The 14,845-nt window shown below is 48.4% G+C and overlaps 1 protein-coding gene across 1 annotated transcript in view; it reads left to right on the top strand.

The window, feature by feature from the left end:
* Positions 1-14,845, top strand: part of LOC143133425 (TRAF2 and NCK-interacting protein kinase-like) — a 101,990-nt gene that overhangs the window by 60,107 nt on the left and 27,038 nt on the right. Inside the window, exons 5-10 of the mRNA XM_076293190.1 lie at positions 5,139-5,249; positions 6,155-6,245; positions 7,643-7,773; positions 10,042-10,096; positions 12,593-12,671; positions 13,792-13,967. Coding sequence (XP_076149305.1) covers positions 5,139-5,249; positions 6,155-6,245; positions 7,643-7,773; positions 10,042-10,096; positions 12,593-12,671; positions 13,792-13,967 — 643 coding nt within the window. The remainder of the gene's footprint in view (positions 1-5,138; positions 5,250-6,154; positions 6,246-7,642; positions 7,774-10,041; positions 10,097-12,592; positions 12,672-13,791; positions 13,968-14,845) is intronic.

The raw sequence follows: 14,845 nt of genomic DNA, 5'->3' as shown, positions 1-14,845 counted from the left end.
TTGTGTGTTTGTGTGTGTGTGTGTGTGTGTGTGTGTGTGATTGTGTGTGTCTACATGGGTGTGTGATAAATGATAACAGGTTATGTTAGACTTCCGCTTATTCGGTACATGGCATTGGCATACAACTGAGATTTTGTAGTCAGGCCTTTTGTCTATTCTTCCGGTGCTGCTTAGCCTGTTTGTGGGTCTTACCGGGTCCTGTATACCCTAATATAACATCTCCTGGGACCACCACGGCCTCTGCTGCCCCCGAGTGATGTCCAGGCGCCTAATTACCCTGCCGAGAGCTCTTTCAGTCCAGATTTGGAAAGAGGGGCTTTTAGCCGCCTTGTGTGTGCTGTTGGGAGCGAAGGCTGCTGGGGCCTGAGTGCAGTGTGCAGTGGGCCTGGGGCCGCTCGGCTACGCTAATGAAAAGTGCTGGACAGCATGTTAGTACTGTGCCCACTCAGGCTGCTGCTTGGAGCAGCAATTATGCCACTACTTTTAGAGTGGATGTGTGTGTGTGTGTGTGTGTGTGTGTGTGTGTGTGTGTGTGTGTGTGTGTGTGTGTGTGTGTGTGCCTGGACAGTGTTGCTCTGCATTTGCGTGGTATCTACCTTTAGAGTGGATATGAATGAATGTGTGTGTATGTTTGTTTCACAGTGTGTGTGTGTGTTTGTTTGGGATGGGAGACTGGGAGACTCCGTTCTGCAGCCATAAGCCACGTAGGACTCTGATGGACAGTGTGTGGCTGAAAAGGAGGATGCCTCACTGGTTGTCCCTGCGGTGCAGTGGCCACAAAGGATGGGATGATTTAGGAGGGGAGAGAGAGAGAGAGAGAGAGCTGAATGAGCCAAGGTGTGTGTGTGTGCAGTGTGCCTGTGTGTGTGTGCGCCTGGGCAGTGGTGCTCTGCGTGTGCGTGATATCGATTGGAGGATCACTCCGTCCGAGCAGCCGAGGGAGAGTGCCTCGCTTGTCTGCTATCTGGAGGTGTCGCGCCAAAACACCCACCCCCCGTCAGCAGTGACAGGGTAATTGTATTTGCTTTATCAGCAGTGGGGGCGGCTGGTCTGCCGATAGCGAGGCTCGGAGTGCGAGTTAAGGAGGGGGTTGGGGGTTAACCGCGCCGCGCCAGTGAATAAGGAGCAGCCAGTTCGTCTAAGGACCCATCTCTCTGTCTCTGCAGTCTTGATGGATGGATCAGAGACGGATGACATTCTGACCACCGTACGGGCCAGCCCCGTCTGGACGCCACCTCGGCTGGCGCTTATTGCCCCTCATCCCTTCATTTGGTGTTCATCTCCTGTGTATGGTCACGCTGAGACAGCAAACAGAGACGGGTGCTATGGGTGCAGTGTGGAGCCGCCTGGATGCTTTGGGTGCATTCACTGCGCTCCTTTAAGACTTGTGAAAATGTCATGAGTAGACCTAGTGAAGCAGGGAGTTCCTAAAGCACCTCACTTTAAAACCACAACTCTGCCCTGCAGCATAATTGGTTTTTCCTCACACCCAATATAGAGTTGACCCCCAGCACAGGAAAAGGTCTTCTCACGCTGGAATCGTAGAGGTTTGGACGTGCCCTGGGAAAGGTGATCAGTCGTGTGTGTGTGTGTGTGTGTGTGTGAAGTCACCTGATGATGGTGGTGGTGGTGGTGGGGTGGCTTGGGGGTATGGGAGTGCACTGGGGGATCTTTAGATCAGCCGATGACTCAGCACTTTTGCACATGGGCGCTGCTTTCGCAGCGCTGCTTGCTAAACCCAGTCATTTAGCTCAGGCCTGCTTATGGAAATCCTGCTGTGTCATGCTGTGTCAGTGTGGAGTGAAGTGAGTGTCTGCTGCGCTGGGTAGCACTACCCATCTCTGTGTGCCCCACACACTTGGCTCCGCTCCGCTAGTTCCAGTTCCAGTTGTAGTAGTTCTACTGTACCTGAAGTAGGTTGGCTTGACAGACACTGACATAACTTTGCTTCTGAGGTCACTCTTTTCTGAGAATACCAGTGGGAATTGAGGGGACTGTATATCTGGACTTTAGTCTAAATCTACAGTTGTAATGCTTTGAGTTTCACTTGTAATGCTTTGGGAATTGAGGGGGATTGTATATCTGGACTTTGGTCTAAATCTACAGTTGTAATGCTAAATCCTCTGTAGGTAAAGAGGTTTACATGCTGCCAGGTTCATAGAAGGTAACAAACAAAACTGCATGTCTTCTTGTTGGCTTTTGTCTGAGATTCTTTTGAAATAGAACTTTATACTCGTACGAGACGCACTATTCTCTGCTGTGCTGCATCATTGACCACGGTGTGGTCTGACAGAGTCAGACTCACAAAAATAGTTCCAGTCTAAGACGCACTTCAGCTCAGCAGGCTAGCTCTGTCAGCGGTGGCCTGAAATTATATCACAGTTCCCCTTTCATGACCAGAGACAGAAGAGGGGAAAATCAGCTGGCAAGGAGCAGAAAGCAGAAGTCTAAAGTCAGGAGAGACACGTTACCCTTTCTTTAGAGAGAGAGAGAGAGAGGAAGTCCTTAATTTAGCCCAGGGAGTCTCGGCACCCGCCGTAAACGTTGGGGTGTCTGAATGCTTTATACATTAGCGGGGGCATAAACCTGGAGGGTGTGAGATGGCTGACTGTCTGAGAATGAGTCACTCTGAGTCTGACAATCCCGACAATAAGCACCGATCAATTTCTCCTCCCGTTGTCAGTTATTTTTAGCATTTCTACACACTGCGCTATAGTATATAGGCTATTATTCACTTTTTCTCTAGCGCTGCCAGCCCTTTTTATAGGCTGGGAGCCAGTGGAATGCTAACGCTAATGTTGGATGAAAGAGTGACGTGCTGTTTGTGACATCCATCCGGATTTTGGGATTTAAAACATTTCCCATTCTATTCTGGCAGGAGGATATCTGCCCAGAAATTGATTCGGAAACAGCAGATCTGCCTCTTCTGCAGGCGAAGGCAAACTGAAGGCGCATGAATAATGCATTTAACTCATGCTGCGTCTTCAGCCGAGGGCGCTTCTCAGAGCAAGGACTTTGGCTCTGAGCTGGCTGCACACACGCCATGCCACCCAGACCAGCGCTCCCCTGCCTGCCTCCCCGCCTGCCGGAGGGGGAGAGGCCCGTGGCCTCCTCCTGTCACTCTCGGGGCTCTGGCCGAGTGGGTAGCGTGAAAAGGCTCTGAAGGCCATTACATGGGGAGGGTGGGACAGCTGAGGGGGTCAGGGAGCAGGGTGGACCTAAGGGCTGAGAGAGAGTGTGGTTGGGCCAAATGAGGTTTAACCACCCCCATCTACTGTTAGCAGAAATATAGTTCCAGGTTATTGTTATTATCCTGTGTGTGTGCTTGTGTGTGCTGTTTTACCCCATTTCTATAGATAAAGTTTGTGAAAGAGCGAGAGAGAGAGTGTGTGTGTGAGAGAGAGAGAGAAAAATATGTATGTGTGTGTGTGTGTGTGTGTGTGTGTGTGTGTGTGTGTGTGTGTGTGTGTGTGTGTGTGTGTGTGTGTGTGTGTGTGTGTGTGTGTGTGTGTGTGTGTGTGTGTGTGTGTGTGTGTGTGTGTGTGTGTGTGTGTGTGTGTGTGTGTGTGTGTGTGTGTGTGTGTGTGTGTGTGTGTATGTGAGCGAGAGAGTGAGTATGAGTCCCTCCCTGTAGCGAGCTGCTGGACTGTGAGACTCCTGGCGCCTGTAGGGGACTCACACTCACCCTCTCTTTCTCACACACATACACATGCTCACACACACACTCTCTCACACACACACACAGACACACACTCTGGAGGAGAGGTGTCTGAGCAGTGGTGCTGAGAGGGCTTGGCAGTTGCCCTTTTCACCGGAGCCTGGTGTCGCTTGGCCTTACAGAGGCTCGCTGCCTCCACTAAGCAAAAGAAGCCCGAGGAGGTGAACGAGCATGGATTAGCTGACGCACTCCTCCTCTTCCTCCTCCTTCTCCTCCCCGCCAGCACCCTTTTGTACTATCGAAACATATTACTGGGCTATTTCACATCATGTTTGATGATGGCAATTCTCCTTTTTTTTCCACAGTTGGATATTCTTTAAAAGCCTCTGCAGGCAAATGACAATATAATCTTTTTCATTTAAGTCGTTTTTCCCTGTTTGAAGTTTCATCAAAGGGGGAATCAGTACAAATGAGAGTGTGCTTTGGAAATGTCACACTCCTGTTTCAACATTGCATCTCTCACAGCGATCTGTCAGGCTCTCCTGCAGCTGTAATGGGCTTTCTAAAATGCTCTCTCACCTTCTGAACTGCTGCTGTGTGTCGGCCAATCTTTACTTGTTCTGAAGCTGTGCTTTCGTTGTACAAATCAGTATGCGGCATGAATAGCACTGATAAAAACAACCCTGCCCAGTGACCTGATATAAACTCGAGTCAGTCATATTTTATCTTGTCAAAAGTGTCACACGTTACACTTAACCAGACAATTCAGAGCAGAACAAAACATTGTGTTGTCTCTTGCATCAAATGATTGCTTCACCCAGAGTTTGATGAACAGCTTTTGACCTCCAGTCGTGCCCTCCCTCTGTCGGCTCGTTCATATTCATCGGCTTGTCTTAGGTCAAGTCCCCGTGTGCATATGTATAGCCTACAGTGGCAGCCATGAGATAAATGCGCCCATTCAAGTCCTACTTGCGTTGAAGGCAAAGATATTTATCATTCGTTTTTATCAGTAAACGGGCCAAAGTCTCTGCTTTGAATAGATGAGAATATGCAACTCCTGTGTTCATAAGGGCTGCATCATTCTCTCCCCTCTATCTGTGCTCTCTCTCTCTCTCTCTCTCTCTCTCTCTCTCTCTCTCTCTCTCTCTCTCTTTCTGTTGAAATAAAGAAGTTTGAACATATGCTGAGTAATGCACTCCATCTTGGTTTTGTTAGTTGGTGCTGTTGCTATTTGTTGTTTTTGGAGTTGGTGTCTGGGTTGCTTTGTTGTTTTTGGAGTTTTGGCTATAATGTGGAAAACCTCACTGATTTAGATTAGTTGTTAGGTCCACACACAGTGGACAAAGCCCAGGAACTTATGCGTATGTGCGTATGTAGGCTATGTCTGTCTATCTCTCTGTTTACTATTTTCAATGTCATACTCAGACACACACACACACACAAGAGAGAGAAATGCTGATGTGTGCCTCTACTTGTACAGCTGGTGATGGAGTTCTGTGGGGCGGGGTCGGTGACGGACCTCATTAAGAACACCAAAGGGAACACTCTGAAAGAAGAGTGGACCGCCTACATCTGCAGAGAGATCCTGAGGGTATGTCTTTCTCATTCTTTCTCTCTCTCTCTCTCTCTCTCTCTCTCTCTCTCTCTCTCTCTCTCTCTCTCTCTCTCTCTCTCTCTCTCTTTGGGTTCCTATTTAACTCATTTGCATATTGTAAGTGCATTCATAACAATTTGCATAAAGAAAATGTGCATCTAAGTGTGTGTCCATCCACGGCGTTACGTGGATTGAAAATGGACACTCCTTATCAAGTAGGGGAGTTCTGAACAGCTGTTTTTCCTCAAGTATAGCTTACCACTTACAACTGTCAATCCACAGTTAATCCAACCCTGTCTGGCCAATCAAAGTTGGATGTGCATTAGAAGATTTCTGTGAATTTCAACTGTCTCCAGTCAGGATGTCATAATGGATTGGTCAAAGTGTGCGTTAAGACATTAAATGGGAACGTCACTTCGGTCTGTTTATGAGCTCCTTTCTCCTCTCCCTCTATCTGTCGGCCTCTAGAGCTGGGACTCGGAGGACTACTTTCAGCACTTGCATAAATCATTTCCCCTCAAACATCATCTGTCAAGTTTATGGCCTTCCTCCTGGTTATAATTATGACTTGATTGTTTAATTAACGACTCAATTTCTTATGGAAAAAAACAAAAAAAAAACGATATGTGCTGAATCCATCAGAGATGTCTGGACAATTAGTGAAGTTCCATTGCTCATGTCTTTATGACCAAACTCTCCTGAGTGCTCTGTGTTGTCCCTCCCCGTCTAAGAGAGATGTAATGGGAGAGTGTTGGCCATTTCCCTCTCACGTCCACAGCTCGTCCTCTGCCGTGTCTCCTTGGCATTTGTGTGTCTCCTCACGTTTCTCTGTCTCTCTCCAGTCTCCTCGTGCACTATAATTGAATGAGTGTCATCTTCTCTCTCTTCTCTCTGTTCTACAGGGCCTTGCTCACCTCCATCAGCACAAAGTCATCCACCGAGACATCAAGGGCCAGAACGTTCTTCTCACGGAGAATGCCGAGGTCAAGCTCGGTGAGCACTACGACCAGCACCCACACCACACCCCACAGCCCACCACGGTTTAGATCCTATACATCTTCAAACAAATGCCCCCGTTCTTCTGCCCCAGCACGCTCTCAAAGTAGCGGCCTGGGCTTGAAAGCATTTCTTTATGTTTTATTTCTGACACGTTGCCTTAATGCACCCTTCACACAGCATGCCGTTAATAAGACCCGGTCGCACCGACCCAGCTCAAGGCGCACCAATCGACTGATCTCGAGTACATTAAAGCCAAATCAATTTGCACTGTCAAGGTAAATAATTGATTAGCTTTTAATGCTCGACGCGGTGTAAGTACAGTGAGGGTTTCGTGTGTTGCCGTATGGAGGATCGGGCGGAGATTTGTACTTGGAGCCTTGCGCGGCATGTTCATCAGAGCGGCACCATAATGTGAGAGCGTTTAAATAAATAAATAAATAAATAAATAAATAAATAAAAAATGCAATCTGTTAGCATGGCTGTTCCCTGAAGCTGATTTGTATTATGTCGGTATGCTCTCCCTCCTCCTGATCTGGGAGCAGTGTGCAAGCTTCCTCTGCTCCCCCCCGGCATTCTATCAGGCAGATCTACCGACACATCAGAGGCGCTCATTACATCCCCGTCTACAAGTGAACACAAGAGATTGACAGCTACAATTAAAGTAAAATGTAAAGGATTAGTGTAGCCCCCCCCACCCCCCCCCCCCCACACACACACACAGTCTCCCCTTCCTCATTCAGCTACACCTAAAAACTGGGTTGCCTCTGGACATGTCTGCAGAGCTAATAATAGACAGCCAACATATTTCTACGCATTCTAATCTACCGGTATATGTAGCTGTGTCGGCTTCAGCAGCGTGACGTCAGAATCACTGTCGAAATCCCCGGGCTCCCTGCTTGGTTGCTGTTGCGTTGCTGTTGCGTTGCTGTTGCGTTGCGTTGCGTTGCGTTGCGGCTCCCAGTGAACTGAGCGCGTATGGCCTCTTAGCACAGCTGAGGGACCAAACAGACCGTCTCAAAGCTCTATGCATGAGGCCAGGGGTTTTACTGCCCGGTCAGTAAGAGCAGTCACCTTGGTGATGGCATGGCTTTGGCTCAACTTAATAATGAGCCTGCTGTCTGCCATTGACTGAGACTGGTCACAGTGAAAGGCATGAGTTGAATGGGCTGACACTGAAGTCTTCACAGCTAAAGGTCATCAGTGACAAATGGCCTTACTCTATGCGGTCTCCTTCGACATTATGTGTGCTCACAGTAGCACAATAAAGGGAATAATTAGGAGGAATAAATAGCCCAGTGTCACTGTGTTCTAATTGTGTTGTGCTGATGTCCAGTGTGAATAGTTGTGAGCAGTGTGAGTAAATGTTTGTGGTGTTTTGTTGTGGGACCCAGTGGACTTTGGTGTGAGCGCTCAGCTGGACCGCACGGTTGGCCGCAGGAACACCTTCATCGGAACGCCTTACTGGATGGCACCTGAAGTCATCGCCTGCGATGAGAACCCAGATGCTACGTACGACTTCAAGGTGTGCTCTCCCTCTCCCTCTCTCTCTCTCCCCTCTCCCTCTCTCTCCCTCTCTCTCTCTCTCTCTCTCTCTCTCTCTCTCTCTCTCCCCTCTCCCTCTCTCTCCCTCTCTCTTTCTCTCGGTTTCTCTTTCTGTCTGTCTCTTTATCTCCCCGTCTCTGTCTCTTACATCTGTCTTTCTACCCTCAGTTTCTCTTCCACTGACATTCAGTCTTTAAATATTTCATAAACCTTTTAGGCTCAGAAGATAGTATTTTAAAAGGGTTCTGTCAGATTTACAGTGCATACTTAATCTCAGTCTCTTAAGCAGAGAGAGAATAGTCTTAATTCCCTGCATACTTGCAGCGCTTCTTGCTCTTCTTTTCTCTCTTCTGTTTCTCCATGTCCATGTTTTTCTGTGTTAATTAGTGCTGGATATAAGAGGAAATATTCTCTCTTCTCTCTGTCTCTCTGTCTCTCTCTTCCTCCAGTAAGCATCTGTTCGCTCACACACATTCGCATCCCAACCCCCCGCATCTTACCCGCTAAAATATTCATGTTCGAGTTCAAGTGGGACTACATGAAAATGGCGAGTGTCGTTATTGCTGTTTTAGGATGTAGCTGAGAGTTTGCCGCTCGCTGACTGTGGATGCTGATGTCATTTCCCCTGCAGGAGCAGCCAAGCTCGGTCTCAAACACTGCCCCAGTGCACTCTGGGATATGTAAAACTCCTGCCTGAAGGAGCAGCATTGTTTCGAATGACTTCCGCAGACACCGGCTGAAAGAGCTATAGCTGGTGTCGTACTCCAGATGGCAGCTCTTGCTGCAGTGTACAGATCTCCCAGAACAGGGCCAGAAGAGAGCCAGATCAGAGCCAGATCAGGGCCCTAGTCCACTGTTGTTGGGGACGGGAGTGGAGGCAGAATACCCCTGTGCACACGGTGCTCCCTGTCCCCACAGAACTGGCCAGAGCAGAGGGGGTGTAGGTCAGGGAGGGGTTTTAATGGAAAAGTAACTCCAGTCACATGGAAGGAATCATTCAAAACTCATTATCCGAGATTAATAACATTGAAGTTATTAAGTTTTCTGCCAAGCCCTCAAGACACAAGAGCTGTTCTGTGGTTGTCTGTGATTGGGAGGTGTTGGTCGTTGACAGCTTACAGTAGTTGCATGCAACTGTTGAAAACAAACAGGGTGGGAATTAGCCTCGGGGGAAATATTACGTCCCACAAAACAAAGAGGCACTCTGTGTTCATACTTTCTCTTTCAACATGAAAGTATGATCGGGAGGGAATGTGCGCGTTTCTCCACAACCTCCTGAGTCTGAGTGGGCATGATTGGATTTATAAGGATAGCTTGTTAAGGGAACACAGACCCTGTGTGTGTGTGTGTGTGTGCACACGCACACACACTTTGGCCTCCCCCCTGAGCCATCTCCATCCATCATTATGGGCTGCTCATAGCCATGCTGTATGTCCCACTGACCACGTTAAGAGATGGCGCCGCCTAATCAAGTACATTAGCATCCCATAGCATCCAGCAGCTGCTCAGCTCAGCTGAGACGGGTCTGTTTTGCAGTGGCTCGTTATCACAGAAGGAACGTAATCAGAGCAGCAAATGATGAGCACGGAGCAGGAGAGAGTGTAGATCAGGGGTGGGCCAACTTTTTGGCTCAAGGGCCATATTGGGTTTTGAAAATTGGCCAGCGGGCCTCACATCCCACCGCATGATGTTTTGACATTGACATTGTAAACGTTCTCTAAGAAGAGTGAAAAGCAGGTTGCAGTAAAGCTAACCAACGTCGTCTATCGCAGGAAAAAAATAGTAAGCAGCCTGAACCAAATGAAATGCTTGGCAGGGCGGATTAAAGTGCTTGGCGGGCCGGATCCGGCCTGCGGGCCGCAGTTTGCCCACCCCTGGTGTAGAGTGACTGTAGAGGAAGGCGTCTGGTGCGGCACTCTGGCTTTCTGAATAGGGAGATTACTCAGGGTCGCACCCCAGTGCCCTGCTAAGGCCCCACAGTGAACAGGGCCCATTGTGTTGACTGCGTACTCTGCCTCTTTTGTGACTGTGCTACTCTCTCTCTCTCTCTCCCTCTCTCTCTCTCTTCATGTTCTCTCTCTCCTCCTTGTTTTCTGTCTGCCATTGCCATTTGTCATTGCTGTAATGCTCTTGTTTGTTTTCTCACACACTCACTCTCTCCCTTTCTCTCACTCTCCTCATTCTCTCTCTCTCTTTCTTTCTTTCTTTCTTTCTCTCTCTCTTTGTCTCTATATATCTCTCTCTCCAGAGTGACCTGTGGTCGTTGGGAATCACAGCCATCGAGATGGCCGAGGGAGCCCCACGTAAGTCACAGAGCAGTCACCTGCTGCAGAGTGCCAGAACAGGACATCAGACACAGGGCATTAACAGGGGGGAGTGGACATCAGACACAGGGCATTAACAGGGGGGAGTGGGGGTGGGGGGTGTCACCATAGGAGGTTTGTCACAGATGGCAGCCAAGCACCCCCCCCCCCCACACACACACACACACACACACACATACATACACATACTTAGGCACTCACTGATATTACACACACACACAGAGAGAGAGAGAGAGAGACACAGAGACACACACACACACACACACACACACCAGAGGTCAGGCAGCAGCAGCTGTTTTCCTGGGAGTGTGAAGTGAAGCCATGTGGGAGAGAGACAGCTGAGGATTTGGTGTGTTAGTCCTCAGCCAGCCCTGCGCTGTAGGGGGCTTGGTGGTGGGCAGTGTAACTGGACAGCTGTACTGACCGATGTGGGTCGTTTCATCTTAAATCTCCTGACCTTGGGGTCAGAGGTCATAACACATTCCTCAAATCAGGGACAATCACTTACACTGTGTGTGTGGGGGAGTACACTCTTTGTCAATTATTTCTCCTCCATTTCTGTCTCATATGAAGAGAAATCACTTGTCATGTGGTCTCCTGAAAATTGTCCCTTGCGGTACCTTTTACCAGAGGCTCACACCAGTGTCCAGTAAAGCTCATAGAGTCCTCCTCTACCAACTCTGTTTGAGATGGCGTGAGATGGAGTCTATTGAAAAGCATGAGTGGAAAGGCAGACTGACATGGTGTCAGTTTTTATTGCTTTTCCAAAATGCAACAGAAGAATAACATTGAAATTAAGTTGCTGAACCAGTTAAACATAGGGTAATTAGTGGCAAATTGGCAAGTTGGAATGAATTGGGTGTGCACCACTACCAGTGCTGGCACACCGCAAGTCAAAACAAACCACCCTATGAGACTATCTACCCACAGACACCTGCACACCAACACAGCGAAGCTGCCACTGCCTCATTGTCCCATGACAAATGGATACACACGCTTGTAAGAGGCAGGCTGACCGCCAGTGCCCAAACATGAACTTTGAATGGCTGCCTACAGATACCATGTACTATTCTGGGCATCCAAACTAGAGTCTTGGAATACAAAACACACTCCACAGCGCTCATGATGTAACAATGTTCAGTACAATACTGAAGGCATTCACATGTAGTTGGTTGTACAAAACTGTGGAAATGTGTGCTGCTTATTGAGATGCTATAATGTGATGAAAGTGAAAGCCATGGGATGCTCTGCAGAATGCCTCTATCTGACTCCGGTTCCGTGGGCGTGTGTGAGAGACACTGAGGTGTGAGGATATTACTTTGGGGTTGCTTGTGGATGCAGGCAGGGGAAATTAAAGAACATGGTGGGGTGTTTCTGTTTGGGTTCAGGCTTACAGGTTCAGGTCTACACAACCCACAGTATCAAGCCATTTTATTTCCCATGGCACAGTAGAGGTGGGAGAAAAACTACTTGTTGTAAGTTCATTGTTATAGTTTTGGCGCAGGGTCAGCACAGGAGGTATTGCGATATTTATTCGGTTAATATTAAGAGGCGTATGAAGACACAATGCACAATTCTTCTCGTGTCACAGAGGACATTGGAAAGGAAGTCAGAGGAGAGCAAATTTACCATGACAAAATGGCTTCAGAAACTCCCATCTGGTAGTAAGAAATGCCAGTACATTGTTGATTCAAATGGCATTACTTTTAATATTACATTACATTACATTACATTACATTTGGCTGACACATTTTTAACCAAAGTGACTAACAACATAATAGGAATCTCAGTGACACTATATCATGACCCAAACATCATGATGGTATCATGTTGTCGCCACTGTGGCAGTTCCTACTCCTTATCCATAAGCACTGTTTCTTGGCCCGTGATCCCCTCCGGCGTTTCATGGTCAAATAGACAGTAGAAACCGCAGAAACTGACACTCAACCTTTTATACTGAATCTCATCACAACACATTAGAAATTGATGTAAAATATCTAGGTCTCCATATGCTATATTTAGTATAGGAGGAGCTACACTGTCCCAAAGGTTCTTTCTGTAGCGTGTGTGTATTGGTGTATTTGAGTGGGAGCTAAAATAGCTCACACACCACTCAATATTTGCCAAATGAACAGAATATGTGTGTGTTTGTCCTTTTATTGTGGCATACAATAACATTGTATGCCTCATGTCATAGTTGAAAAAATAACCCTCTTTCTCTCTCTCTCTCACACACACACACACACACACACACACACACACACACACACACACACACACACACACACACACACACACACACACACACACACACACACACACACACACACACACACACACTCACTCACTCACTCACTCACTCACTCACTCACTCTTTCACTCTTTCACTCTTTCTCTCTCTCTTGCTATATTTTCCTCTCTCTCTCTCTCTTGCTATCTTTTCCTCTCTCTCTCTCTCTCTCTTTTCTCTCTCAGCACTGTGCGACATGCATCCGATGCGTGCCCTCTTCCTCATCCCCAGGAACCCAGCTCCCCGGCTCAAGTCCAAGAAGTGGTGAGTGCCACGGCTTAGACCTTCCCCGCCTCCCATATCCCGGTGGTCAAGGTTCCCCTCCTTCAGTCTCTCCATCTCTCCACGATATTAAGTCCTGGCTCTGGTCTCAAAAGCCTCAGCCTTTTTTAACGGAGTCGAGTAATCTCCAAAAGCTAGTTTGTCCTCAGCCTGTCTATTTCTCTCAAGTGCATTCTTCACTATTCGCCCTTCTCTTGTCATCTTTGATCCTCATCTGAATTAGGCTGATGCATTTTCACAGGAGGGGGGGAGAACGCCAGCTTTGCCTGCCTGTCTGCCTGCCAGTGTCGTTCGCCTTCTCTTGTGGCCTCTTAACAGCGGACGGCGGCTCGTTACAGACAAAAAGGCGAACGGCGTGAAAAATGGTGCTGACAGCTCAGGCACACCTACCAATTTGAACCTCAGTTTAATCACTCGGCGCACAGATTTTATGTGCTGCATAGAGCGTGCGCGTGAGAGAGAGAGACAGAGTAGCTCATGGAGAGAGAGAAGCTCACGGACAGAGAAAAAGAGAGTGAGTGGTAGAGAGAAAGAGGGAGAGAGAGAGACTGCACAGAGGACGTTTAAAATGCAGACAACGGATGCCAGAGGCAGGGCTGTGTGTAGGGAGTATGAGAGGGAGACAGGTGCAGGGCTGTGTGTAGGGAGTATGAGAGGGAGACAGGTGCAGGGCTGTGTGTAGGGAGTATGAGAGGGAGACAGGTGCAGGGCTGTGTGTAGGGAGTATGAGAGGGAGACAGGTGCAGGGCTGTGTGTAGGGAGTATGAGAGGGAGACAGGTGCAGAGGTGTCTCTATGGACTATGAAAGGGAGACAGAAGAGGCTGATAGATATGCTGACCTTGATAGAGAGCATGACTCAGCACACTGACTGCAGCCCAGAAAAAGAGTATGGATCGTAAAAGTCACCATCACCATGTTTTTCATGTATTTATGGCATGGATTTTGATTTTATGGAACCTTGACCTTTCCATGCATTAAGGGAAATCCCTGTCCTCTCGTTAGCATAATCCCCCTCTCTTCTCAGGTGACTTTGTGTTAAGCGCTGTAAGGGAAGAAGAGAATTCTCACTCACTCTCTCTCTCTCTTGCTCCGCTTGCACAGGTCCAAAAAGTTCCACCAGTTCATCGAGAGCTGTCTGGTGAAGAACCACAACCAGAGGCCCAGCACGGAGCAGCTGCTCACCCACGCCTTCATCAGGGAGCTGCCCAACGAGAGGCACATCCGCATCCAGCTCAAGGACCACATCGACCGCACGCGCAAGAAGAGGGGGGAGAGAGGTCAGATGGACCCCACATTCTTATGTGTACATACACACACACACACACACACACACACACACACACACACACACACACAGGCAGACAAGCGTGTAAACACAAACACACACACACACACGCACACACACACATGTAACTACACAAACACACACATACACACGCGCACACACACACACACATGTAACTACACAAACACACACATACACACGCGCACACACACACACACACACACACACACACGTAACTACACAAACACACACACATACACATACACACGCACACACACACACTTGGACACGCTTGGAATTCCCTTTAAATCTCCAGACATAAAACAATCCTAAAAATGAGTTTGAAGATGAAATGCAGGCATGCATTAAGTGAACGCATGGCATGGAAAGCTGAGGCCACGCCTCTGGATCGACGCGGTTTTGTCGTTGTCTTTGACGGCCGCTGTAATGTCACCAGGCTTGGCGGTTGTCCAGCCTGGTTAACAGCCTCAAAGGGCAGGCAGCTCGAGGAGAGCCAAAACAGAAACGCCCAATTACCCCCCTGAGCCAAACCATGAAGCCATGTCAGGCATAGCAGCCACCTTGGAATGAATTGCATGTGCACCACAACCACAGGCACAAGTCAGTGTCAGGTCGATCAGCATGCCACATGCAGTCAAACATGCAGAGCATGCAGTCAAATCCATTGTGCGCTTGCAGAGGTCGCGTCAACTGGGAGTGAGCTCTGGGCAGTGTGGGTAGGCAGCGTAGATTGGTAGTGAGCTCTGGGCAGTGTGGGGTTCAAGGCTCTAGTGTCAAGGGAGAAATTAATGCATGTTTGGTGCACCGCACGTATAATGGCCGACTGGAGGACCGCCACTGCCGTCTTCG

Source organism: Alosa pseudoharengus, unplaced genomic scaffold (genome assembly GCF_046254945.1).
Source record: "Alosa pseudoharengus isolate Yale_2024_CS ecotype anadromous, Long Island Sound unplaced genomic scaffold, YU_APseudo_1.1 YU_APseudo_1.1_scf_2, whole genome shotgun sequence".
Taxonomy (NCBI): Eukaryota; Metazoa; Chordata; class Actinopteri; order Clupeiformes; family Clupeidae; genus Alosa; species Alosa pseudoharengus.
The sequence above is the reverse complement of the archived record's forward strand: the minus strand, read 5'-3'. Positions and strand labels throughout refer to the sequence as shown.